Source organism: Oikopleura dioica, chromosome 1 (genome assembly GCF_907165135.1).
Source record: "Oikopleura dioica chromosome 1, OKI2018_I68_1.0, whole genome shotgun sequence".
Classification (NCBI taxonomy): Eukaryota; Metazoa; Chordata; class Appendicularia; order Copelata; family Oikopleuridae; genus Oikopleura; species Oikopleura dioica.
Window position 1 is genome coordinate 11,825,301 of NC_137291.1, and position 23,202 is coordinate 11,848,502.

Here is a 23,202-nt window from a genome sequence, read left to right on the forward strand (position 1 = left end):
CACTGTTCCAGTTTCTCCCGTTTTTGGATCTCGTGACGGCTCCTTGAGGAACTCAATCCGACGAGAAAAAACGATCTCGAAGACTTCCGAATGCTCGGTTGATTTTGACAGGACTCGACTCGCGCCTATTTTATCTAATACTGCATAGAATTAAACGACTAACATTGGTAAGATAAAAGATCTTGCATGAATTGATTTGAATAAGTTGATTATGCTCGACCCTGAAAAATAACTGTATTTCAATTGAAACAAATTCATTAAAATAATTTATTGTGTTCGTTCGTATTTAGTAACCAGAGGTCTTAGATCGCATCTTGGAAAGAGTAGACTCGGCCATATCAGCTCGCTCTTCAGCCTCGTCGAGCTCGTGCTGGAGCTTTCGGTATCGGGACATGTTCTGAGTGGCGGCTTCTTCCTGCTCCTCGGCCATTCGCTTGAACTGCTTGACCTTGAGCTGGAGCTTATCGGCCTGGTCCTGGAGTCGAGAAAGGTTCTTTTTATCCTCCTCACCGGCGTAGACGGTCTCCTTGACCTTTCGCTCCATCTTTCGGACAGCCTTCTGAGACTCAACACCTCGTCGTCGTTCGTTGTCGAGCTCGGATTCGAGTTCTCGGAGTCGGCCTTCGAGCTTCTGGACGTGCTTCTTACCACCCTTGAGAGCAACTTGTTCGGCATCGTCCAATCGAGCCTGGAGTTCCTTGAGCTGGACTTCCTGGTTCTTCTTCATTCGCTCAAGATGAGCGGAAGCATCCTGCTCCTTCTTAAGGTCTTCAGCCATGATAGAGGCATCAAGGATGGACTTCTTGGCCTTATCTTCGGCGTTCTTGGCTTCCTGGATAGCTTCCTCGACTTCATTAGCGACAGCGAGGAGCTCCTGCTCGAGCTTTCGCTTCTGGTTGGCGAGGGCGGTGTTCTGGGTGTGGAGAAGGTTAGCGCGCTCGTTGGCTTCCATGAGCTCCTGCTCGGCAGCCTTTCGGCCTTTTTCGGCCTGCTCAACAGCAGATCGGAGTTCATCGATCTCAGCCTGGAGAAGGTTGACTCGTCGGTCGGTGACAGCGGTCTGCTCCTTGACTTCGTCGAAGATTCGGTCGGACTCGTCAAGAGCCATCTGAGCATCCTTGATCTGGCCCATGATGTCCTTGTTCTGTCGCTGAGCATCGTTCAATTGTCGGTTAGCGTGAGCGAGTTGAATCTCTATATCAGAGATATCTCCCTCGAGCTTCTTCTTGATTCGAACAGCCTCGGATCGAGATCGGATCTCAGAATCAAGCTGAGACTGGATAGATTCAACAGTTCGGCTAGCATTGCGTCGGTTGTTGTCCATTTCTTCGTCTTTCTCCTGAAGTCGTCGGTCAGACTCGTTCTTGATCTGCTGGAGTTCGACGGTGATTCGAAGAGTCTTTGCTTCTTCAGACTCGACAGCAGCTTCAGTTTCTTCAAGAGAAGCAGCGAGCTCGTTTCGCTCAACTTCGATGTTTCGCTTGGCTTTCTCGAGCTCGGAGATGGATTTGGCTCCTTCGGCGACCTGGTCGGTAAGGTCAGCGATTTCTTCCTGGACCTGTTTGTTCTCTCGCTTGGCAGATTCGAGGGCATCGACGGCTTCTTCGTAAGCGTTTCGCATCTTGAAAACTTCGTTTGAAGCTTCTCGGGAGTCCTTCTGGGCCTTTTCAAGCTCAGCGTTGATCTCATCCTGCTTAACTTTGTTCTCCTCGAGAATCTTGTCGAATGATCGCTGTTTCTTCTCAAGAGCAGAAGCAGCGGCGTTGGCTCGCTCAAGTTCGACGGTCAAGTCTTCGATCTCAGACTGGAGTCGACCCTTGGATTTCTCAAGAGAAGAGCACTTGGCAAGAGCAGCTTCGACGGACTCTTCAGCCTCGGAGAGTCGACCAGAGAGCTTTTTCTTAGCATCCTCAAGTTCCTCAGTTCGCTGGATGGCATCAGTCTCGTACTTGGTTCGCCACTGGGCGGACTCAGAGTTGGACTTGGAAAGCTGTCGCTGGAGCTCGTTCTTGGCCTCGACTTCTTCGTCGTATTGTTCTCGGAGGAGCTCGTGGTCGTGCTTGGCAGCTTGGACCTGGTGGACAAGAGCATTCTTTCCCTTGACTTCCTCATCAAGAGATCGTCGGAGCTCATCGTTAGCCTGAGAGACAGAGTTCTTTTGTCGAGTGAGCTGAGAGTTGATCTGCTCTTTCTCCTCAAAGGTTCGTCGGAGCTCATTGAACTCAGTAGTCAATCGAGCCTTAGTGGCAGCAGAGTCAGAGATGTTCTTTTCTTGTTCTTCGAACTTCATCTTCAAATCAGCGTACTGATCTTCAAGCTGTCGGCAAGATTTCTCGTAAGTAGTCTTTGCCTTAGTGAGGGACTCAACGTTGGAGATGAGATCATCAGCCTCCATCTTCAACTCAGACTTTTCTTTTTCGAGCTTAGTCTTGACTCGCTGAAGATTGTCAATGGTTTCAGTGAGCTCAGAAGAAGAATCAGCGTGTTTCTTTCGCATGGTAGAAAGAGTCGACTCGTGGGCAATGTTGTGCTCCTCAAGATCTCGCTGGAGCTTGGCGAGCTCAGCTTCTCGTCGCTTGTTGACTTCGATTTGGCTCTGAGTCTGAGCGTTTGCCTCTTCAAGTCGCTCGGAAAGTTCCTCGAGTTCTCGAGAAAGGTCAGATCGGGACTTCTCAGATTTGGCCTTGGCAGCTCGTTCGGCCTCAAGCTCCTCCTCGAGTTCCTCGATTCGGGCCATGAGTTCCTTGATCTTCTTCTGGAGCTGAGCAACAAGAGCCTGCTCATCTTCGAATCGAGTGGAAAGCTGGTTGTATTCAAATTCAGCCTTCTTAAGTTTTTCCTCGAGTCGTTGCTTGTCGTTCTCAAGATCCATGATGGTTTCCTGGTTGAGTCGGAGATCGCCCTCGAGCTTTCGCTTCAATCGCTCAAGATCCAATCGAGATCGCTTTTCAGTCTCGACGGATTGTTCTAGGTCATCAACTTGCTGCTCGAGCTTGTTCTTGGCTTTGGAAAGAGAGTTAACCTTGTCTTCTTCGGCCTGGAGATCATCAAGAGCCTGCTGGTGAGCTTCCTGGAGGGCTTTCTTCTCCTTCTGAAGCTTAGCAATAGTATCTTCAAGAGCAGAAAGCTCGTCAGTCTTGGTTCGAACATCGGTCTCGACGGTGGCCTTCTCTTTTTCGACCTTGGCAAGGGTTCCTTCGAGATCATCAATGTCCTTTCGGAGCTCCTTGCATTCAGTGTCAAGCTTTCGTCGCTTGTTCTGGAGGTCGACGTTGATTTCCTCTTCATCTTCAAGTCGCTCGTTGAGTTCTTTGATCTTGCCATCAAGATCAATCTTGGACTTCATGAGGGATTCGTATCGATCTTCAGCATCTTGAAGGGCGTCGGTCTCGCCAGCGAACTCGGAAATAAGCTTGTTCTTGAGCTGGATAAACTTGGAGTACTCCTGCTCGAGCTGCTTTCGTCGTTTAGATTCGACTTCGAGTTCCTTCTTCATCTCTTCGTACTCCTTGAGGAGCTCGTCGAACTCAGCCTTCTTCTCAGCAGTGTTGAGGAGTGGTCGGATCTTGAAGAGGAGTTTCTGCCACTCCCAATCCTTCAAGGTGATGTAAGCTCTCCAGTTGGACTGAATAACGACGGCACCATCTCGCTCCTTAATGGTCTTGAGGAAAGCCTCTCTAGAGAGGTTGAATCGCATGCGAGTCTGCAACTTGGTGAGAATCTCAGCAATTCGCTCATCTCGAAGATCCTCGAGAGCACCAATGATACCAGCCTTGAAAAACAGCTTGGTGTGACCGAATCGGTACACTGCAGGGTCGAGCTGGGTGATACCGGTAAGGATCTTTTCGCAAGCTTTCTTGGGATCGATGAAGCCAGCCTTGGGGACAGCGTTGGGGTTGAGGATACAGTATCGCTGTTTCCAGTCAGCGTACTCGACTCGGGATGGGAAACCCTTTCGGCAAATACGGATACCTTCCAAGACACCGTTACATCGGAGCTGGTGAAGGACAAGGTTGTTGTCCATGAAACCGGGTTTCTTCTGTTCGTTAGGAATAATACATCGAACGAAGTGGGGCTGAGTAGCGTGGAGATTAGTCATCAATCGGAGGAGGGACTCTCTGTGGAGGGCAGAGACGGTCTGGAAGGAACCACCCTTCTGTCGCTTACCGCCCTTCTTTCCGCCACCCTTTGGTGCATCATCAGGGGAGACGTAAGACTCCCAAATCTTCTTGCAGACTTCGAGGGTAGAGTTCTTGAAGAGAGCAACGAGAGAGTTGTTGAGAGGATCCTTGTTCTTAAGGAGCCAATCAGTAACGTTGTAAGCGACGGTACCGGCGTAGTGGTAGATTTCGAAGTGAGCTTCGAATTTACCCTGCTTCTTGACCTTGCCGAGGGACTTGGTCTTACCCAAATGCTGCTGGAAAAGCTTGTCTCGGTAAGTCATATCAGTAGCCTTAGGGACGATGCACTCTTCTTCGAGAAGGGACATAATACCAAGAGGCTTCTCGATAAGCTCGATAGTGTTTTGGAGATCCATACCGAAATCGATGAACTCCCAGTCAATACCTTCTCGCTTGTATTCTTCCTGCTCGAGGATGAACATGTGGTGGTTGAAAAACTGCTGGAGTCGCTCATTGGTATAGTTGATGCAAAGCTGCTCGAAAGTGTTGAACTCGAAAATTTCAAAACCAGCGATATCGAGGATACCAATGAAGTTGTTTCGTGGGAGATCAGTGGAGAGGGCTCGGTTGACAACAGCGACGAGCCATTCAAAGAGTCTGTTGAAGGAGGCCTTGACAACAGCACCAATGGCGTAGTATACCTGCTCGACGGTCTGACCCTTGACGACGTATTCGGAACCGACCTTGACCTTGGGTGTGCAGACGGCTTTTGTCCATTCCGCAGAGTTAATTCCCAAAAGGTAGGCAATTTTATCGGGAGCTTCAGTTCCATCGGGCTCAGCCTGTTCTTCTCGGGGCTTGTTCTTGAACACAGCGTTACCAGAGTGCATAAGGGAGGCAGTGATCTTGTAGACACCAGCCTTTTCATCCTCAGTGAAACCAAGAATGTCGAAGGACTCATCAGTGGCATCGAGTTCTTCATTATCATCAATGGACTTGACCTTGATCTCACCAAGAGAGCACCATTTGTAATCATAAGGATCAGTGGAGATCATGCACATCTCGTTAATATGGGGCTTGTGACCAGTGAGCATCTGGTAGAAGATATGGAAGCATCGCTCGGCCTTGAGCTGGAAGGTGACTCGAGACTTTTCCAAAAGGTATGTATCGATATCACCGGAAGCGAGCTTACCAGTGACCTGGAAGTGAATTCGGATGAATTTACCGAATCGAGAGGAGTTATCGTTACGGATGGTCTTGGCATTACCGAAAGCTTCCATAGCAGGGTTGGCAGCGACAATCTGATCTTCAAGAGTTCCACCACCCTTGAGAGAGGGAGCCTCCTCGGTCTTTTTAGCGTTTTTGTCACCAAGGGCACAAACGACAGCGAAGTACTGGATGACTCGCTTCGTATTGACAGTCTTACCAGCTCCGGACTCACCAGTGATAAGCATAGACTGGTTCTCGCAGTTTCGGAGCATATCTTGGTAAGCGTTATCGGAAACGGAGTAGACGTGGGGAGGCATCTCAGTTCGTCGCTTGTTGTAGTAGCAGAGGACAACGTGGTTGTCGTACACGGGAAGCCACTTGTAAGGGTTGACGGTGACGCAGAAAAGACCTAAGAAACCATTACTTGCTGAAATAACGCAAGAATAACTTACCAGAATAGGTGTAGATGAGGAACAGCTTGTATCGAGAGTTCAAGTTGTGGACGACGGCAGCTTCAGACAAGTAAGTCATGTTGGCCATATCTTCCAAGAGCTCGTACTTGGGAGGGTTTTGGGGCTCGACATCTTCCGGCTTGTAAAGCTTGACTTTTCCGTCAGGCTCTCGCTCGACTTCGATCTTACCGTCTTTTTCTCCGAGCTTTTTACCCTGCAAAGAGATTGAATAATCGTTGTTGAAGTCAGTTTTACCTTGGTGTAACCAGTGTCGGAGTAAGGAACCCAGACGGCGGTTTTACCCTCGAATGGAGCATTTCGGATATCAATCAGCTGGATATTTGGCAATCGAAGGTAGATCGCGGCATTGCCAGCGGCCTCGGGGTCCCAAAGCGCCATGACTAAATTCAAAATCAAAAATCGGGTGCTATTAATGAATAATTTATCTCTCTTTTGGTTCCTACCTTTTGGTGGTCTGGTGCTTGCAGAACTGAGCAATTCAGGTCTCGGCCGGTCCTTTTACGCTGGGCAGCGAGGAGATCAACGGAAGACTTCAACAACTTTTGCAATTTCAACATTGTTCTTGACGCATCGCCAAGAGTTGCTCCCCTCCAGATACTGTTGTTCGAATATTGCAACATCTTCACACTACCAATTTTCTGTGCTCAGTCGATTTATTCTTTCACAAATCTTGCTGGGTGAAAAATTTGAACACCCATCCAAATGACCGACGAACTTCCGGTTTGTTTCGAAGTTTTAACAGGTTTGAGATGAAGTAAAAAAATTCACTGGCAAATTTGAGTTTTTTTTTAATTGATTGGCTTCTCGAAATTGGCCATATTATTCTTATAAGGTCCATGAATGACCTTATATTTGTTAATTTTTTCTCCGACTAGAGTTATCTGCATTTATGTTAGTTAAAAATAGTACTTGGTGATTGTGATTGATGAGTACAGAGCGCATCCTCACGCTCAAGCCGTAACCAGCGTCTTAAAAACCTTACTTACCACCCCCTTAGCCGGGCGATAATGACGAGGTTACCAAGGCGAAAAGACGAAAATTGATTACCCTCACGATTATCCTCACACGACAACACCTTTTTTGGAGAGATGCTCATGCGGGGTACTCTTTTTTATTTCCTTCTTTTCATAAGATTTATAGGTTACTATTATTTATTAGGTTGCAGTACTTTTAGAAAAATTCGAATTCGACAGGGAAGTGATCGGAAATTAGATCGGTGATTGGATCATCTTCGTAAAAAATATTATCAGTGTCAAAGTGAGTCTGGAAGTCGAAGACTCCAGAGCTAGCGACGTTGTTTCTGACATCTCCGTAGAGCACAATGTGGTCATAAGCACAGTTAGTCGCTGAAACAGTAGTATCGGCGTCAAAAGGGATGAGCCAGTCATTTGTTGGTTCAGTGAAGAGATCAAGGCTTTCTGGATCGGCAACGTAAGTGCAATCAGCATTGAAGTCACCTACAACAAGGACATCGACAAGATCCGCGTGCTTGACCAGAAGATCGTCGTAGACATCCTGTAAGTGATTGATTTCGTCCTCCGTGACCATGTTTGTCGAGCCAGAAGCGGGCTTCAAGTGGACTGAAATGATGCCAAATTTTTGCGTCTTGAACTGTGCACGTTTTTCGCTGGCTCGCTCAAGAACGAGAACAGTAGGAGGTCGCTCGAACCACAGAGTGGCAGAATCGTCAAAATCGTACCCGTCAATTTTTGTGAATTGACTTCGATTCCAAATGAAGCCGATTTGTTCCTTGCTGCTTGAGCTACCTTGCCTCTCGCCTGTCCAGGAGTCGTAGATGTCATTGACAGCGTTGATGTCTGCAACGAGATTTGGAAACGCGGTTTCTGTTGCATCTCGAATTTCCTGGAAAAGTTTGTATTTTGGATCAAGTTAATGGTTACCTGTATCGTTGCAATATCATATCTAGTTAAAATCTGAATGATTTGATCTTTAACTTCCGTCTTGCCATATTTTGTTGTTCCGAAAACCTCGATATTAAAACTAGCGACTAAAAAGAGTGTTCGAAAATTTGAAGACAAGTTATCTTACATTTAGTTGGTGGAGGATTGAGGTATGTGCAGAATTCATCGTTTCCAGCACAGAAACAAGAATGGCGTTCATGAAAGAATTCAGCTGTGATGGCATTATTTTCAGCATAATTTTTGACATCTGTGCCGCCATCAGCAGATTCAAGGGCGAAAATGAGCGCAATTTTGTCGCCAAGCTCTAATGATTCGAATCCGGGCTTTGAGTTTAATCGAACAAGTGTTTGGGAGTTTTGATTGTCTCTAAATAAATCTGATACTTCTAGTCGAGCAAAGGTTGAAACAGTCACATCTTCCGGCAAAACAGTCGGGAAAAGAAGCAGGAAAGAGTAACCATTTGTCGCTAAGAGATGTTAGCGCGTCTTTCAAAAAATAATAAATATTATTATTACCGGTAATTACCGGCAGTTGATGACTTTGATGAGTTGTCAACAAGCATGTTAAAAAGAGCAAAGGTTGAGCTGGCTTCGGCATATGGAGTTCCATAATTTCTCCTCAAATTGTACTTCTGAAGCGTATGCCCAATCTTGAGAGACGGTTTGAGGCAGCATCCGAAATCAGCGTCGCATTCTGCCGGAAGAATCAAATCATCGTTGTAGAAATCGAAGCCAGAGGAGCATTGAACATTGCAATCTTTATTGTTTGCTGCGTTGCCTTTTTGATTCTTTTTGAAGTTGATTTCTCCGAGACAATTATTGCATCTCTTGCATCCTTCCGGTTTCGGGCTAGATAAAACTTATATTTAGTACGAGGCCTGTCTTACGCAGTAAGAAGATTTCCAAGAAAATCGTTGTTATGGCAAACTTCCGCACACTTATTCTTTTGTGCTTTTTTACAGCTCCATTTATCATCTCCACAAATTGCGTCAAATTCTACGTTCAGTCTCTGAACAGATCCCAAGATCATTCAAATTTGTTGTCAGATTGGGTACCTTATGGATGCATGAACCTCTGGAAGAAGACCCTGACTTCAATCCTGAATAGATTTGTTTTCTTGAATATTTCTCTAAATAAGGTTTACTACCATGGGACGAAGAGATAAGAAACGACAGAAGTTTCATTGTGAAACAAGAATTCAGAAATGCTAGACTGAGGTTATCCTCTCAGAACATCAGACAAGATGCACCAGTGCCCCGATTTAATCTTATTAGAAAAAATATTTATCTTTGACGCTAGATATTTATACGAGAATGAAAACTTGAGCATTTTTGCTGTTTTAAATTATTTATTATCAAAAATATTTTTTCGTACGAAGTTACAGAATCATTTTAATGTTCTTCTCAGTGAAGAGCTGTGGGCGATGAGGTCGTCAACATTATCAGGTGGATCTTGGCGCAGACTTTGGGAAAGCAAATTTGATTTGAAGTCGGTTGAGTAGCTGGAGTCCACTGGTGGCAATGACGTTGACAGTGTTTTTGAAGCGAATGCTACTCCTTGAAAATTTATGATTTTGCATTTCAAGTTTTTTACCATTTGGCGAAGTCAGAAAAAATGCATCGTCGAGAACAGAATATAGTTTTTTCCTTGTCTCTTCTAGGTCCTTATGCGCCTGATAAAATGATAAGAGAGCCTTTATTTATTCCTTACTGTAGTTTCAAGTGGCAGCCTTGGATTCCTGCTTCTGTCCTTTATTGAAAAGGTTCCCTCTGGCGACCCTAAAGACGAAATGGCCGAGTCCACTCTTGATTGTAACTCTTTATAGTGTTGCCATTTCACTGAGCTTCCCGCTGTTGCTAAAATACTCGATTAATTTTACTGCCCATACATTTTTTTCAATGCAAAGTAAACTTACTGTCCTCATTGGAAGTCTTTTCTAATGGTTCTTTGATGGGAGGCATTCTCAAATAGCTACTGCTTTTGGGCGCGAGGGATGGCGCCGGGTACCTTAAATTATTTAGCAAAAGAAAAAAGAAGGCAACGGATACTTGATTGGCGGCTGTTGTCGAAGCATTTCTGCCTGTCTTGCCGACAAAAATTCATCTGTCCAGCTTGGTGAAGTCTGCGTCGCTCCAACATGATAAACTGTCGCTAATGGCAAATCATCGTTTTCAGGCTCCCGCTCAAGATAATCTAGCGAGTCGTCAAAGTCTGACATGGAACTTGTTATCGATTGCGAATGTTTGTATTCTGTCATCTTCAAACCATCCTCCACGGTAACTGAAATGAACTTATGACGATTTATTCCTATTTTTGTTTGGCAAATAATGTTTTATCGAAAATCAAAACAGCACTAATTTGAAATCAAGGACGAGTACCTGTATCATCCATTTTTCCTACTATTCCTCGCTTTGGTTTAGGAGGGGGTTTTTGCGGATCAATGTTTTGCTCAGCGGATGGTTGTCTTGAAACAGGCGGAAGAGAAGGTTGAATCGCAAGTGGTGGGAGAGACGATTCTGATTCAGAGTCAGTCTCATAGCTTGAGCTTTCCTCAACTCTCGGCTTTGGTTGAGGGGGTAGAGGGGCGGGCTGAATATTTTCTTCTTGGAATTGCCGTTCTTGCTGCTTTTGACTGTAGCAATTTCCCATTATAAAGCACCAACAACCGATTACTACGCCACCGCAGATTATTCCGATGAGGAGCTTTTTTAGTTTTCAAGGATATTTTAAGAGCTTTTAAAATAATTTTAACCGACTCTCATAATTTAAAAATTGCAAATCGCACTTGAAAACCATTCCCAAATAACCGAAAATGTTTCATTGCAATCAGGACAGTCTCTTGGCTTCTGACTTGGTCTCTTTGTCGTCAAGAAGCGGCCGCTAATAAAGATGAGAAAATATTATAAAAATAAAAATGTTTAAGCTCCGATTTGTGTGTATTTTTTGGATCTTTCAGAAAGTGAAACGGCGCGACGTAGCAACCAATTTCTTTCTTTCATCTAATGTTCAGAATGTTTGAGCACTACTAAAATTGAGCTCGCTATTCTGTAAAGGGGACACTTGAATGGGTTTAGGCACACAGTTTACTGGGAGTGTTACTCACCCTGGACAGGATTGGGACTGATTGCTGGGCTCTGTGGGAATTTTCAAGAGAAATATTAATATTTTCTGAAGAAAAAAATATTGAGCTAGTTTTTTGAAAATTCTACTCTTGTGGAAATGTTGTCGATTCGCCCGGATTTTCGTTTTCTTTTGAGAAAATTTTCAACGAAATTCTAAAAACTCTATCTCTTTATAAAATTTGACTCCTGACTGTCCCGGCGATTGTAGTATTTCTTATTGCTTCCGTTGTGGCATTATTAAAATCTGACGTCGACGGCGTATTAGTTTCTGATGCTTCTTTGTCCTTGACAGTAACTTCTGAAATTGTAAATTGTTCTGTCGGGGATTCTTTTGTTGCCTCAGCGGTGAAATCAGAAGAGTAAATCGTAGTAGAGGCTAATATTGACTCCGTATAGAAAGTTTCAGCGGCGGTAGTGATTGTGTCAATCTTTGTCTTTTCCGTTTTCAGAGACTCTGTTGAAACACCTGTGATTTCTGAAGTTGACACATCCGGACTCATTGGCACATCTGTACTCAAAAATATTTCCGACTCTGCTGTTGTCGATGTCAAAGCCTTTGGAGTTGTTGCAACAGCAGCTGACTCTGAACTTAGCGAACCGGTAGTTTGCTGCTCTGCATTTGTCGTATTCAGAAAAACTAAGTTTGACGGGCTTGTTGTCGAGTCTTCAGTTGTTGATTCGTCTTCCCTAGCTGTTGAAATCATTGACGAAGTTTCAAGAGTTTCTGCTGTAGATGTTATTAATGTTGGTGAGAGTGTTGAGCTCATCGTTACGGGCAAATTTTCAGTAGAAACTGATGTTGTCGATGGAGAAGTAAAATCGATAGAGGAAGAAGTTGTTGAAGTCGAAGTCGAAGAAGGCTCAGTTATCGTTTGATCAATACGAAAGGTAGAAGTCGATACTTCGGATGTTACTGGAGACGGTGTTGAAAGAATCGTTGTTGATGAGTCTTCAATTTTCGATGTTATTACAGAAAGACTTGTAGCATTGACAGTGTAGCTTTCATCATTAATATAATCCGCGCTAACAGTGTGTGATCCTGTAGAAAAGTCAAGGAATGAGGTAGTATTAACTAAATCGAAGCTGTTTTCTTCCGTCGTTGTCATCGTGGCAGCTAGGACAGTTGACGTAGAAAAATCTTCAGGTGACTTTAGGGTGGTAGTACCGGTCACAGTTCTTGATTTATCGCCAATTATACCGGTAGTTGCATTTTCGCTGGCAAATACACCCTCTCCACTTGCTTCATTGATCTCAGGTTCAGCATTGAAATCCACTGATATATGATCGAAATTTTGGGTCGCAGTTATCATCGTTGACTCGGTGGTTATATCATCAAGAGAGCCTGTTGTAATGTCGTCAATTGTCGTAAAATTTGCTTTGAAGAAGGTTTTTGAAATGTAACAAAAGTTTGGATTCTTGAAACCTGCCCGACTTTTGAAATTCGAATATTCAAAAAACCCGTGCCTAAGAATTTTTCCGTTGTCCCATCTGTCGTATCAATCACATCGTTTCTTGTACCTTCTGTCGTTTCATCTGGTCTTGTTGATAACGATTCTGATGATGTGGCACTTTCATTGGCCATCTGAAACTTTGTCGTCTCAGAGACTGGAGCAATTGTGGTGGCTTCCTTTTCGACCTTAGACAATTGTGTTTGGTTTGAGATTTCCCACGTTGGCTCAAGAGCTGAAACCGATGTGCTCGTTAAGTCTTCAGCAGCGGAAGTAAAACTGGAAGTTATGGTGCCGGCTGTTTTGAGAATTTCCGTCGAGTTTGTGACTTTTTCGTCTCGTTCATCATTGTCGTTCTGATAATCTGGGGTCGTGTTCAAGGTGGCGTGTCTCTCCGTGCCCGTGCTGGGCGCTGGGGTGGCCACGGATGTTGATGATAAAAAGTGGGGCTCCGTAGAGTTTATTTTTGGAGCTTGAGTTGTTGTTTCTTCCGGAAAAGTTCCCATCTCAATTGAAGAAATATCAGCATCTTTGTTCAATGATTTTTCCCCAGAATTCGAACTGATTGGTACTCGGTCAGCAATTGTGCTCAATAAGGGGTTATAAATTGCCGTCATCGTGGAAATATTCTGCTCAGATCCAAGAATCTCATCTCCAGTTCCCACCGGTTCTATTAATGACGTTTCAGGAGCAATGCTCGTTATCGCACTTGTTTCTGAATTCATAGACGTTGTAGATGACATCATCGCCGTCCAGGGTGGCTCTGTTGTCGCGCCGACTGTGGAATAAAACGAATCACTGACGGTGTCATTCTCAGATGTCTCCAAAGACGGTAAAGTGGAAGTAGTAGCTGATGAAATATCTCTGTCTGTCGAAGTGTAATTATCGGCAATCTTTTCCGCCACTGTCGTCAATTCATTGTAGCTGGAAGTTGTTTTTTCCAACTGAGTGGATATTGAGGACGTTTCAAGCAGGGGCGTTTGTAGATTCTCCTTGCTTGTTTCCAGATCTACATTTTCGTCACCAGGGCCAACGTTGATGATGATGTTGATGTTGTTTATCACTCGCGGGTCATTTTCATTCGATCCAGGTAGCCGCAGCTGATAAGTCAGTTGATAGAAAATGACGTAAAAATAAGTATGAACAAACCTGGATATTATAATCCTTTTCTAACGGCAGCCCAAACGCAAGAGGCCACACAAACTGAGCCAAGAGCATTTTAGGAGGTAAATAAATCCGACTTCTTCATCTTCAACTTTTAATCTCTGTTTTCGAGCTTCGAAAAGTGAAAAAAATCCAATTTCATTTTTCTCTCTCAAGTGCGGCACTTCTCATCTGTGTTAAGATCCGCAACAGGATCATCCGCAAAATACCAGACAGAGAAAAAACGAGAGAAGAAAGAAGGGACGATTATGTATTACCGGGAGCCCTGCATTGGCCGGCATGAGGATGAATTTTTAAATTTGGCTGCTCAAGAATTTATTCATGCAGCGCCAGAAACGCCATCAATGAACGTTGGAACGAGTCAGATTTTGCTAGCTGGGTGGATACGGTGAACCTGTATCAAAATAGAAATGGTTCGCTTCAGGTGCTGGATACAACAGTATCAATTGGCGACAAGGGCTTGAAGATGAAGATGGCTAGGAATAGAATGATGCTGGGACTTTCGGAGGGATTTGAAGCTAAGCAAGTAGAAGAATGCTTCTAGAATGTCTTAAATTTTTAATAGGGCCGTCAGTTCTTGAGGAAATGAATATCTGTTCTTTCATTTTTTTTCTATTTGAAGAGAGGCTGTTCCATCTTGGCCCTAGAGTTCAGTACTGGGCCAAATAAGGATCATGGGTAGGGTGAGCACACTTGTCAATTGGTGCGTAGGAGGCGAGCGCAAGGCGGCGCATCGTTGGCTGGCTCAGAACTCAGACCAGCTTCAATTCGAATTCAGAGCACAAAGAAAGAAACTCGCAACTTTTTGGAACTAACGAGTCTAACCAGAGATCTGTCAGCATAAAGAGTGTCAAGAGCTTTTTAGAAGAAACTAATGTTGAATTATTTAGAGAGTTGGAATATGCCGTTTCGAACGATTCAATACGACCACGATTTAATGGTAAATAAGAAATGTTGCCACACCTACTTTTTTCTCAAAGAATATTTGCCGATCAATGAGGCCAGATGACACGATCCTCGTTGATTCCATTCTCAAAGGAGCGGATCTTTGTCGACGGCGGGAGAATCAAGGAAGGTTGAGAAAAGTCCATTGTTCTAGATAAACAGGAAGGCTTTTTTGCCCGATGTTTCACTAAACAAACAATGAATGCAGTAGTTTTTATGATGAAATTTCGCGCCATTGAAATCTCAACTCTCCAAAGTCAATTCCTACCGTGAGATTCCCTTCCAAACTGAACCAAATACAAGCCGACGTCCAGAAGCGCGAAGCTTCGATCCCTTCCACTCTGGTTTCAATCCCGAAGCTGATCCGATCATTCCCACCAGCGAAGAATACCCTCTCCGAGGCGAAATCAGCCCAACTTTGCCCCGACGATCGATTGTAGAATCCTCGGATTCTTCCTCCGACGATGAAAAATTCCGCCACAAACCCTGGATCACCGAAAACATTCTCGGTAAGCGCAAATCGCAACGATCCTTTTCTAATGGCAAAATAGAAATGATTGTTGTCCGGGATCGACTTTACCAGAAAATGAAAACGAACCCCTGCGCAGAGACTTCGCAGACATACAAAAAGGTGCGTAACATGGTGGTAAGCATGACGCGCAATGCCAAGCGGGCCTTTGAAAAACGCTCTCAGAAACAGGCACCCAATTTTAGATCTAAGCACAGCCTGCCTAAAAAGCATCACTAGTTTAACCTTTCTTCCTCTGTTCAATCTTTCTTAACAATTCAAAAAAGAAAACAAATATAGAAATTTCCTGTATTAAAACAACTAAATTCATAAATAACAATTTTTATGTCCGCCATGTTATATTTATCTTACTACTTTTCTACTTCTGCCCATTTGCTGGAAAATGTTTCCAGGCCTAAACAAAAGTCCCTCTCTTTTTTTAAAGAAGAACTTGTATATTCTACTGTAATGTTTTGATCGGCAAACTGATCATGTGACCTTTCGTATTTTTTTCATGTTCGTTTCTGAGATTCGTTTTTTCCAAAGTACCCTGCGCGGCTCTTTGCTGCTGATTGTAATTGCCGCCCCTGCTCGCTCCCGCCGACAGAAGAACACGTCCCTGACGAACAAAAAAACTGACACATTTATAGACTTTACCAAATGTGTTTGTTTGACGGGTTGATCGCGGTGATCCCCACGCATCCCTCTTCTGCCGTTCTGTCTGCCAGACAGTCTGTCCTAAGAAACGGTTGTCCGAGGAGCCAGTTTTGTTCAGTTTTAAGGCCACGTCGGACAACCAAAACGGTAGTTAGGAGGGACAAACGAAAACAACACAACAGAGATAGGAACTGTCCCGAGCGCGAGAGATTTAAGAAGAACCGCTCCGAGGACTTAGATACAAAAAGATCACCAGGCAAATGTTCCAAATTACGGACTGTGTATCGCTTCAAAGCCTTGGTGTTTCTGAAAAGTTGAGCTTGAAGAAATGACAGCGAAAGTTGTATAATTGAGTAGCTTCTTTTCTCAAGCCACTTCGCCAGACTCCGAGAGCTGAAGCCTAGTTTGTTGGATTTTTCTTGGGTTTTGAAAATACCCAAGACGTAGACTGTAAACGGGACTAGTTATTATAAAATTCACGTCCAAATTCAAGTCCAGTTTTATGAACATTTCATAAGTCCGCACTAAAAATCGCCAAAATAAAAGAAAAAAACTTTCCCTTTCCAAAATTTCTCCACTTAGGAAAGGCTTAAAAATGACTGACCGTTTTCAATCGAACAAGTCTCTAAGCCACATCAAAGTCGCTTCTGTATCTGTATGTGTCAAAAAGCTTGAAAATCAGTCTCTCGGATAGTTTTATTTAATAACCTGTTGCAAACAAAATCATTGAAATAAAAATATCATACTTCATTTGATAAAACTGCTGTCTTGTTGAGCATAATTGAATTCGACGGTTCCAATCAACCACAGGCCAAAATTATCGGCTCATCTCATCTCATGCATCAATAAATAGATCTTGTCTTCCTTGATTTCCAGACGATAAATGACACATTAACGATGTGCCAAAAAAGCGTTGCTAGGACTGTAAATAAACGTTTCAAGGAACAAAATTGTAGAATTGAGATCACTTGATAAAGTGTTTTTTTATTGTTATCATTGTAAATAAAATTGATAAAATAGAGTGTCTTTTGATAAAAAAAAAGCTTTACCAGTTGTCAGAATAACGAAAAGAGTGCTATTTACTGCTCCTTTGAAGTGGTAGAAGGTCATGTTTTTGGCGTTGGGTTTCGGCGTTGTGAGGTGGCCTCCGTGCGGTTTTTCAACAGCCGCGCCACAACGCTTCAACACACACACACGCGCACAACGACTACCACACAACACGAGAAAGCGACAGGTTTGAAACTCGATCGCTATCTCCCTCTCCCCGCACATCACGCACGCGTTTTCGATTTTTTTACAAACACGATAACATTTTTTCAAGCGCTAAAGATAAAGTTTAAATATTTTTTTATAAAAAAAAGAAGAAGAAAATAAAAATGTAGAGAGCTGTGGCGAAGAAGATCACATATAAAAATAACGTAAGATTAAAATAATTAATTCAAGGAATAAAATTTCACTGACAGTACCTTCGGAACCAAAATTTAGGTTCAAGTTTACCGTGAAAATCCACTGAAAATGGATATAAGCCACTTAAATTTTAATAAATAATATTCATATCGTCTATAACAAAGATTGAGTTCACGTCAAAGATTATGGTTCTAGATATGTTCATTCTTCAAGAAAATATTCAATAAATTGAATAACACGTGCATAAGTGCTAAAAACAGAACTTTCAGGAAAGTTGAATTTGTGTGAGCGGGAGAAAACGGCAAGTTGTTTGTTTTGATTTCTGAAGTCGATCGGCTGTGTGGCAACGTTGCTTTGTTTGCTATGTTTGGTTGTTGACGAGAGGACTCAAACTCAACAAGAAAGAAGAAAAAGAGAGATCCAAAATCACCGTAACAAAGAGCGCGCTTTCTCTAATCTGCAAATTACAACAACAGAAGAAGATGGAAATTGACAGGAATCGGATTTAACAGCTTTGGTAGATATTTCGGTCACCAAAATTTTTAATTTCATCGACCATCATTGACGTAAAATGAATATTTTTTGGAGACACATTTCTTGAGGCCCCAAAATCATAAAAAAACAAGAGGATCTAAAATCCAAAAATAAGCATATTTAAAATCGATGCAGCTGTAAAAGGTGCTCCGGACGGTGTCAAGTTTTTATCGACCGTCTTGAACAAGCAGCTAGGATTGAAATCGACTCATCTGCTGGACAAGGATGTTCTTTTTGGTAAGGCTAATTGTTTGTCGACAACATTCGAGGACATGGTTTATTTTAGATAGTGGCAAGATGGAGAAGCTGTTCCTCGACCATGTGTTGCTCCTCTGGAGCGTGAAGGAACGCGAGAGCTGGAGGGAGAAAGTTGAGGAGTATTTACGCGATCGATTGAAAAATATACCAGTGCTCAAGTACACGGATAAGCTCGGAAAACAGGCTGATGGAAACTGGGTCTTCTCGAACAAGGCTCAATTTTATTCCAATGGGTAAGCCGCACCTTATTTTGATCGAAGACAAATCCTAAAGCTCTTATATAGAGCTCAAATACCAGAAGACATGACTCAATTCTACCATCCATCGAGCCTCGACGAATCCTTCCCAAGAGAGTCTTCTCAAGAAGATCATCTCCGAAACTTTCTTCTTTCGGTTCGAAATGCCCACAATGGCTCGATTGCTCCAGCACTTCTCTTCTCTGCTTTCGTGTTGAAATTCCACGAGCCCGTTTTTGAAGTCTTGCGGTTATCCAGCGGTGCTGCGAAAGCCCCAAAATTTTTGTCGTCGAAGAAGGCTGGACTTCTATGTAAAAGCTTTTCGAACATCACGAGCATAAAGGATGGAGTCAATGTTGTTGAGAACGAAGAGCACATTGTCGATTTCTTGAATTCAAGCGATGGAGATGTTTTCGAAAACGTTTTGGTCGAGATTCCTTTTAGCGAAAACATGACAAGTTCCGCGAATTCAAAAGGTTTTTTCAATTCCCATGTTCGATCACTATCTAATTTTTTTTCAGAATTCGTCAAGAACTGGGTAAAATCACCAAGCTCCAAGTACAACTGCCTTTCACAACTCATCAAGCTTGAGAAGGCTCTCTCGGCTGACTCGTTTGACGAACGCTTCCGAGGATGGCTAGAGCTTATAAACAAAAAAGACAAAGAAATTAAGATCAATCTAGCGATTCTGTTTGCGACTGTGGAGCTTCTCGGTGACATTCACGGAGATTGGGACAAAGCAAAAGTCCAGGTTGCTATTTTTATTAAAAGATATTTTGAAAAATATGATTTTAGGAACTCGCATCAAAAATTTTGGGCGACGACTTCAAATCACCGTTGAAAAGACCTGCTCACAACGGATTTCTTTCAACAGTTGCAAATAAGCTTCCGCGAATAGAGTCTGTTCCGACTGTTCAGTCGCACCTTGGAGCAGTAGCACTGGCAAATTATCAGCCACAAGTATCGTCTTCCTTTCCTTCTTCATCCCTTGCATCATCGCTTCTGAAAACGACGAGTTCGTCAGTTTCTTTCACCGGAGAGCATGAAAACCTTCCGCCCATTGATGGATTAGGTCAGTAAAATCATAAAATCAATGTTTTAATTGAATCAAGGAGGGCTAATATATTCATCACGACCGGAACAAAAATATCTTCTCTTTCTCCACCTGCCCCGCCCGGACAGAATTCATCGACTGTGAGCTTTTCCGGTGACGCGGAACCCCAGAAAGAAGAAATAGAAGGTAGGACTACCTTGGAGACAAAGCCTTAGTTTATTTAGCTTTGATGCAGAATCCACTGACAACCGAAAACATGCATAAAATCGTCAACGCAATAATCGCTTTCTTCCTCGGACAAATTCCGCCGAATCGAGACCCAAAAGACTTCATTCGCAGCTCTTACAGAACAAGAGACAGTACTGAGGTCTACCTCGCTCTTCGACTTCCGATTCTTCGGCGGCTGCTGGATGCGGAGACAAGGAAGGTATTCCGCGATATTTTGGACAGCTGTGGAGGACAAAGACAACAAACAAGATTTGGCTCTGATTCGACCTCGGCGCAGCTTATTCCGCGAGATTTGGTTTCCAAGACGAATTTGGACAGGATCGAAGTGATGATAAGAAATAGAGCTGGTAAGTTGATCAAGACAAGTCTTACTTGAATACTGTCTGTGTCAGATTTTCATCGTTGATTTCAGAACAACGAAAAATGCTTCAAACGACCCGTCCTCTCGGAATGCCCTCGATGGTCCATTCTGGACTCAGTTTGCTACCCGAAAACCTGCAAATGCTAAACGACTGCCCACCGCAAAAACAGCTCAAGCTCGGAGATATCCTGACAGAGGAGAACTCGTTATCGTTTGATGCCGAAGAGTGTTCTGTAAAAATTGAAGGTGTTGAGTAGAATTATTTATTGCAAACTATTTATATAATAAAAGAGAGCTGATTTAGAGTTGTCATGATCTGTTTTTGCAAAAAAAGAGAGAGCAACCAAGAGAATCAGTGGACTAAGGCCTAAGCATGAAGGCTTTTCAGTACGACGTGTTTACCAAAAATCTGACCTATCAATTCGTAAATTTTTTAAGTGAATTCAAGGCAAGAGAATCTCCTTTGAATAGATTCCTTTCGAAATTATGATTAGGTTCGTTAACCCCGTGAACCAAAACCGGCATGTGAACATGCCCCTTTACCCTCCGATAGCACAGTTTCAAACGAAGGTATCGATGTTCGCTACTGTCTCACGGAAAATTATCAGTATTTATTGCTCCCTGCTGCTATTCTCCGCCCCGATCGACTAACGGTTTTTAACTAACGGGTCAGAAGTATTTCTGCTCATTTTCAAAATGAGCATCCCGGCTTTCGCTGTGGCCTCTGCCCTTGAGGCCTCGAACGTGCTGGTCGACAAGAAAGAGAGTTTCACGATCAAAGCAATCTTCAAAACTGATCGTTTTGTAACGAATGCTCTGACTGCCCTGCCTGCTATCGCCTTGGCCTCCCTTTTGGTAAGAGGTTTTTTCAGCAGAGTCATTCAAGAGAAATTTAGATTATCAAGCCGTCGAGTTTTACGACGGACATAGTCACTTGTACCATCAGGACCAAGCCTGAAGCGCACTCTCTCTCTGGTCATCTAATCCACGATAACTCCCAGCTCGCCGACCAAAACTTCATCAATGCCTACTGCAACGCCAACTTGAAGAACTATACAGTCGATGCAAATGGAATTGTTGCTCCTACCAAGCCGATGTCTTACAAATTCGTCAAGATGTTTCCTTTCCATTTGCTGACTCTGATCATAATTGGTGGCTGGGTAAGCAATCTTCAGAAAGATTTAGGTCACATGTAAAATTTACTCAAGACTGGACTTTGCTGGGAGATAACGAGTAAAAAACGGTTGAGCCAGGCTGAGTATCTTTTCGATGGCTTGGAAGAAGCAGCAGGAGACCTTATTAATGCTCTCCGCTCGATTTCCCATCTTCTGGCTGCGAAAACCACGAAGAAACTCAAAAAAACTTCTCAGAGTGGTGGAACTTTGGCGAGAATGAAGGCGAATCGTAACGTTTAGGGTTAATTACTTAGCTATAAGTATATATTTTACGTTGAAAACTGAACCCCGAAAAGCGAGAATGTCTCATCGAGAAACTCAAGCCATGACCCTCTGCAAACTGGACTCCTACCCGGCTGATGCAACAATCACACGAAGAAATAATAATGGCTACGACCACGATTCTGACAAAGAAGATACTGAAGCCTTTATTGTTTGTAACTTACGGCGAACACCTAAGAGTAAAATTCAATTTTAGAAAAATGACTCTCAAGTGGACATGAACGATGAAGAAATCCAATCTTTCCGAAATCTTTCGCATAAAATTCAGGAACTGGAGGTCAGATCGAGAAAAGATAGGAATTTATAGCCACATGACATCCTTTTGTCAGACGTCTCTCGACAAGTACTACGCCGAGAACAATATTTATGCGAAATTCATCGAGTTTGATGAGTATCTTGAGACCCGCGCATCCTCGAAACAATTCATCAGAACCGTTGATCTGAACAGATTGAACTCGTTTCTGATGACTTTGGTTTGTGCTGGGACTCTAGGATACTTCTACATCTGGCGACTTCTCTGTAAGAAACAAACTTGATTCAAATAATCTGAATATTGCAATATTTTAGTCGTTTCGAAGGGTATCAATTGCAAACTGCCTGAGGTCTACTGGTACAAATACATGCCAAAAGCCTTGAACATTTCGGAAGGACCCCAAGAAGAGCAGACATGGACCACGACCAAATGCTACTTCAAGAGCTTGGGCACTTGGGAACGATTCGCGGAGATTCTCTTTGTCCTCTATGTTTTCATGGCTTTGTTTCAGGTAGAGATAAATTTTTGCCGACTCAGCCAACAGAGCTTATTCTAGATCTTTTTTGCCCGCAGCTCATCTCTAAATTGGAAGAAGGCTGATCGACTCATCAAATATCTTCCTCTGAACATTGCCCTCAAACGAAACTCAGTGACTGACCTGCATCTTTTGATTGCAAAAGTTTCTGAAAACGAAAATGCCAGAAAGGTAAAAAAAAATAAGGAACTAAAGATTCAATATTTTAGTCAATTGCCATGTGCGACAAGGTTCTCTCGGCCTTGGAAAAATACGAGCAAGAGGAAAAATTCCTGCCTGTTCTGATGGAAGTCATCGTTTGGTCTGCGACAGACGAAAAGGTTGGCGATATCGTCAAGAAAGTCCTCCAGCCGAAAGACAAATAGAAAGCCTTCTTTATTCCTGCAACTCTTATCCTGACTTTCGCATTTGCAGTAAAAATACTCCTGCCTGGCCTTGGAATCATGTTAATTAAAACTTTACCAAGATTCCGAGGTCATGTCGGGAGCCATCTAATACTAACCCTAGTAGACTTTTTTGCTCAAATAATCTCCTCTGTACCCTTTCTTCCTTATTCTTACGTGAGCATTAAACTAACTTTCAAATAATAAAATCGACAAAACTGATGTTTTCAGATATTGTGTATAATTGTAATGAATAAGGGAAAATACCCGAATAATGAAAATAAATCAAAATGTCAAGTCAGGCTGACTTAGTCAGCGAGAAACTCATTCGCAACATTTCCTTTTTACGGCGTTAGAGGGAAAAGTTTCCTTATTTGATTATTATGATTTCTCGCTCACCAGCTTATTTACTATAAACAGAAAAATAACACGATGAACATTGACCGTTCCACAAGAAATGACCAGATAATCAGGATCGCAGATCCACCTTCCTACGAAGTCTCTATGTCTACAGCTCAGTGGACATCAGGTAAACTTAAGCTAGCAAAACCAAATTGACTTAAAATAAGTCCCGATTCCGCTTTCTCCAAGCCAGTCCTATACTCAACCTGCAACTCAACAACGATTATCTCAGAACAAAAGAAATTTTATGAGAGAATTATGGGCTAGTATTTATTCGCTACTTAGATATGCAGCTGCTTATGTTCTTTGCTTATTTTTTCTGCTGATCTTTGCAGCAATTCCAGTTATCTTTATTCACCTCGTAACTTCCAAAATAAGTTCATTTTTTAGTTTCTTATTTATTCTTGTGTACTGTGCTTTTATTTTTCGCATAATTTATGATTGCACAAAATAATATCTGTGCTGCATCTTTTTTCAATTTTTCCTTTTACGGACACTGATCTTTTTGTTTCTTTTATATTTTCCT

The 23,202-nt window shown here is 42.9% G+C and overlaps 5 protein-coding genes across 6 annotated transcripts; 2 read left to right on the plus strand and 3 right to left on the minus strand.

Moving 5' to 3' along the window:
• Positions 1-253: 253 nt before the first annotated feature.
• LOC145703563 (myosin-2-like) lies at positions 254-6,183 on the minus strand. Its single transcript, XM_081780943.1, has 3 exons — positions 6,038-6,183; positions 5,783-5,996; positions 254-5,739 (listed from the first exon to the last, which is right to left on the minus strand). The coding sequence occupies exons 1-3, from the start codon at positions 6,179-6,181 to the stop codon at positions 287-289; spliced, it is 5,811 nt and encodes a 1,936-aa protein (XP_081637069.1). The 5' UTR covers positions 6,182-6,183; the 3' UTR covers positions 254-286.
• A 786-nt stretch (positions 6,184-6,969) lies between these two features.
• LOC145703574 (uncharacterized) lies at positions 6,970-8,920 on the minus strand. Its single transcript, XM_081780954.1, has 7 exons — positions 8,872-8,920; positions 8,780-8,823; positions 8,612-8,733; positions 8,251-8,573; positions 7,853-8,191; positions 7,705-7,811; positions 6,970-7,666 (listed from the first exon to the last, which is right to left on the minus strand). The coding sequence occupies exons 1-7, from the start codon at positions 8,906-8,908 to the stop codon at positions 6,974-6,976; spliced, it is 1,665 nt and encodes a 554-aa protein (XP_081637080.1). The 5' UTR covers positions 8,909-8,920; the 3' UTR covers positions 6,970-6,973.
• A 158-nt stretch (positions 8,921-9,078) lies between these two features.
• Positions 9,079-10,422, minus strand: LOC145703584 (uncharacterized). Of its 2 annotated transcripts, none has more exons than XM_081780974.1 (6): positions 10,103-10,422; positions 9,773-10,004; positions 9,640-9,731; positions 9,435-9,580; positions 9,318-9,396; positions 9,079-9,274 (listed from the first exon to the last, which is right to left on the minus strand). In XM_081780974.1, exons 1-6 carry the CDS (start codon positions 10,371-10,373, stop codon positions 9,111-9,113), a joined length of 984 nt encoding a protein of 327 aa, XP_081637100.1. In that variant the 5' UTR covers positions 10,374-10,422; the 3' UTR covers positions 9,079-9,110. The 2 variants fall into 2 exon arrangements, with proteins under 2 accessions (XP_081637100.1, XP_081637092.1); XM_081780966.1 differs by having other exon boundaries at positions 9,079-9,280.
• Positions 10,423-17,627: 7,205 nt separating this feature from the next.
• Positions 17,628-19,935, plus strand: LOC145703437 (uncharacterized). Its single transcript, XM_081780799.1, has 8 exons — positions 17,628-17,746; positions 17,796-18,000; positions 18,052-18,479; positions 18,525-18,754; positions 18,799-19,075; positions 19,116-19,243; positions 19,282-19,632; positions 19,698-19,935. The coding sequence occupies exons 2-6, from the start codon at positions 17,807-17,809 to the stop codon at positions 19,199-19,201; spliced, it is 1,215 nt and encodes a 404-aa protein (XP_081636925.1). The 5' UTR covers positions 17,628-17,746; positions 17,796-17,806; the 3' UTR covers positions 19,202-19,243; positions 19,282-19,632; positions 19,698-19,935.
• Positions 19,936-21,704: 1,769 nt separating this feature from the next.
• On the plus strand, positions 21,705-22,318 carry LOC145695365 (uncharacterized). The gene is made up of 3 exons (XM_081772364.1): positions 21,705-21,867; positions 21,913-22,062; positions 22,101-22,318. The coding sequence occupies exons 1-3, from the start codon at positions 21,724-21,726 to the stop codon at positions 22,254-22,256; spliced, it is 450 nt and encodes a 149-aa protein (XP_081628490.1). The 5' UTR covers positions 21,705-21,723; the 3' UTR covers positions 22,257-22,318.
• The last annotated feature ends 884 nt before the right edge of the window (positions 22,319-23,202 follow it).

What these genes read in the sequence shown, in the direction of transcription:
- LOC145703563 (XM_081780943.1), bottom strand. Translation starts at nt 6,181, where the DNA reads ATGGCGCTTTGGGACCCCGAGGCCGCTGGCAATGCCGCGATCTACCTT. An exon ending in CCGACACTGGTTACACCAAG is followed by an intron (nt 5,997 to 6,037) that starts GTAAAACTGACT and finishes ATCTCTTTGCAG; the next exon opens with GGTAAAAAGCTCGGAGAAAA. An exon ending in CCTCATCTACACCTATTCTG is followed by an intron (nt 5,740 to 5,782) that starts GTAAGTTATTCT and finishes ATGGTTTCTTAG; the next exon opens with GTCTTTTCTGCGTCACCGTC.
- LOC145703584 (XM_081780966.1), bottom strand. Translation starts at nt 10,373, where the DNA reads ATGGGAAATTGCTACAGTCAAAAGCAGCAAGAACGGCAATTCCAAGAA. An exon ending in GGCTGCCACTTGAAACTACA is followed by an intron (nt 9,397 to 9,434) that starts GTAAGGAATAAA and finishes TCATTTTATCAG; the next exon opens with GCGCATAAGGACCTAGAAGA. An exon ending in TTTTCTGACTTCGCCAAATG is followed by an intron (nt 9,281 to 9,317) that starts GTAAAAAACTTG and finishes TAAATTTTCAAG; the next exon opens with GAGTAGCATTCGCTTCAAAA.
- LOC145703437 (XM_081780799.1), top strand. Translation starts at nt 17,807, where the DNA reads ATGGAGAAGCTGTTCCTCGACCATGTGTTGCTCCTCTGGAGCGTGAAG. An exon ending in GCTCAATTTTATTCCAATGG is followed by an intron (nt 18,001 to 18,051) that starts GTAAGCCGCACC and finishes GCTCTTATATAG; the next exon opens with AGCTCAAATACCAGAAGACA. An exon ending in TCCGCCCATTGATGGATTAG is followed by an intron (nt 19,076 to 19,115) that starts GTCAGTAAAATC and finishes AATTGAATCAAG; the next exon opens with GAGGGCTAATATATTCATCA.
- LOC145703574 (XM_081780954.1), bottom strand. Translation starts at nt 8,908, where the DNA reads ATGAAACTTCTGTCGTTTCTTATCTCTTCGTCCCATG. An exon ending in CAATCCTCCACCAACTAAAT is followed by an intron (nt 7,812 to 7,852) that starts GTAAGATAACTT and finishes CACTCTTTTTAG; the next exon opens with TCGCTAGTTTTAATATCGAG. An exon ending in ATGATATTGCAACGATACAG is followed by an intron (nt 7,667 to 7,704) that starts GTAACCATTAAC and finishes AAACTTTTCCAG; the next exon opens with GAAATTCGAGATGCAACAGA.
- LOC145695365 (XM_081772364.1), top strand. Translation starts at nt 21,724, where the DNA reads ATGCCAAAAGCCTTGAACATTTCGGAAGGACCCCAAGAAGAGCAGACA. An exon ending in TTTTCATGGCTTTGTTTCAG is followed by an intron (nt 21,868 to 21,912) that starts GTAGAGATAAAT and finishes AGCTTATTCTAG; the next exon opens with ATCTTTTTTGCCCGCAGCTC. An exon ending in AAAACGAAAATGCCAGAAAG is followed by an intron (nt 22,063 to 22,100) that starts GTAAAAAAAAAT and finishes TCAATATTTTAG; the next exon opens with TCAATTGCCATGTGCGACAA.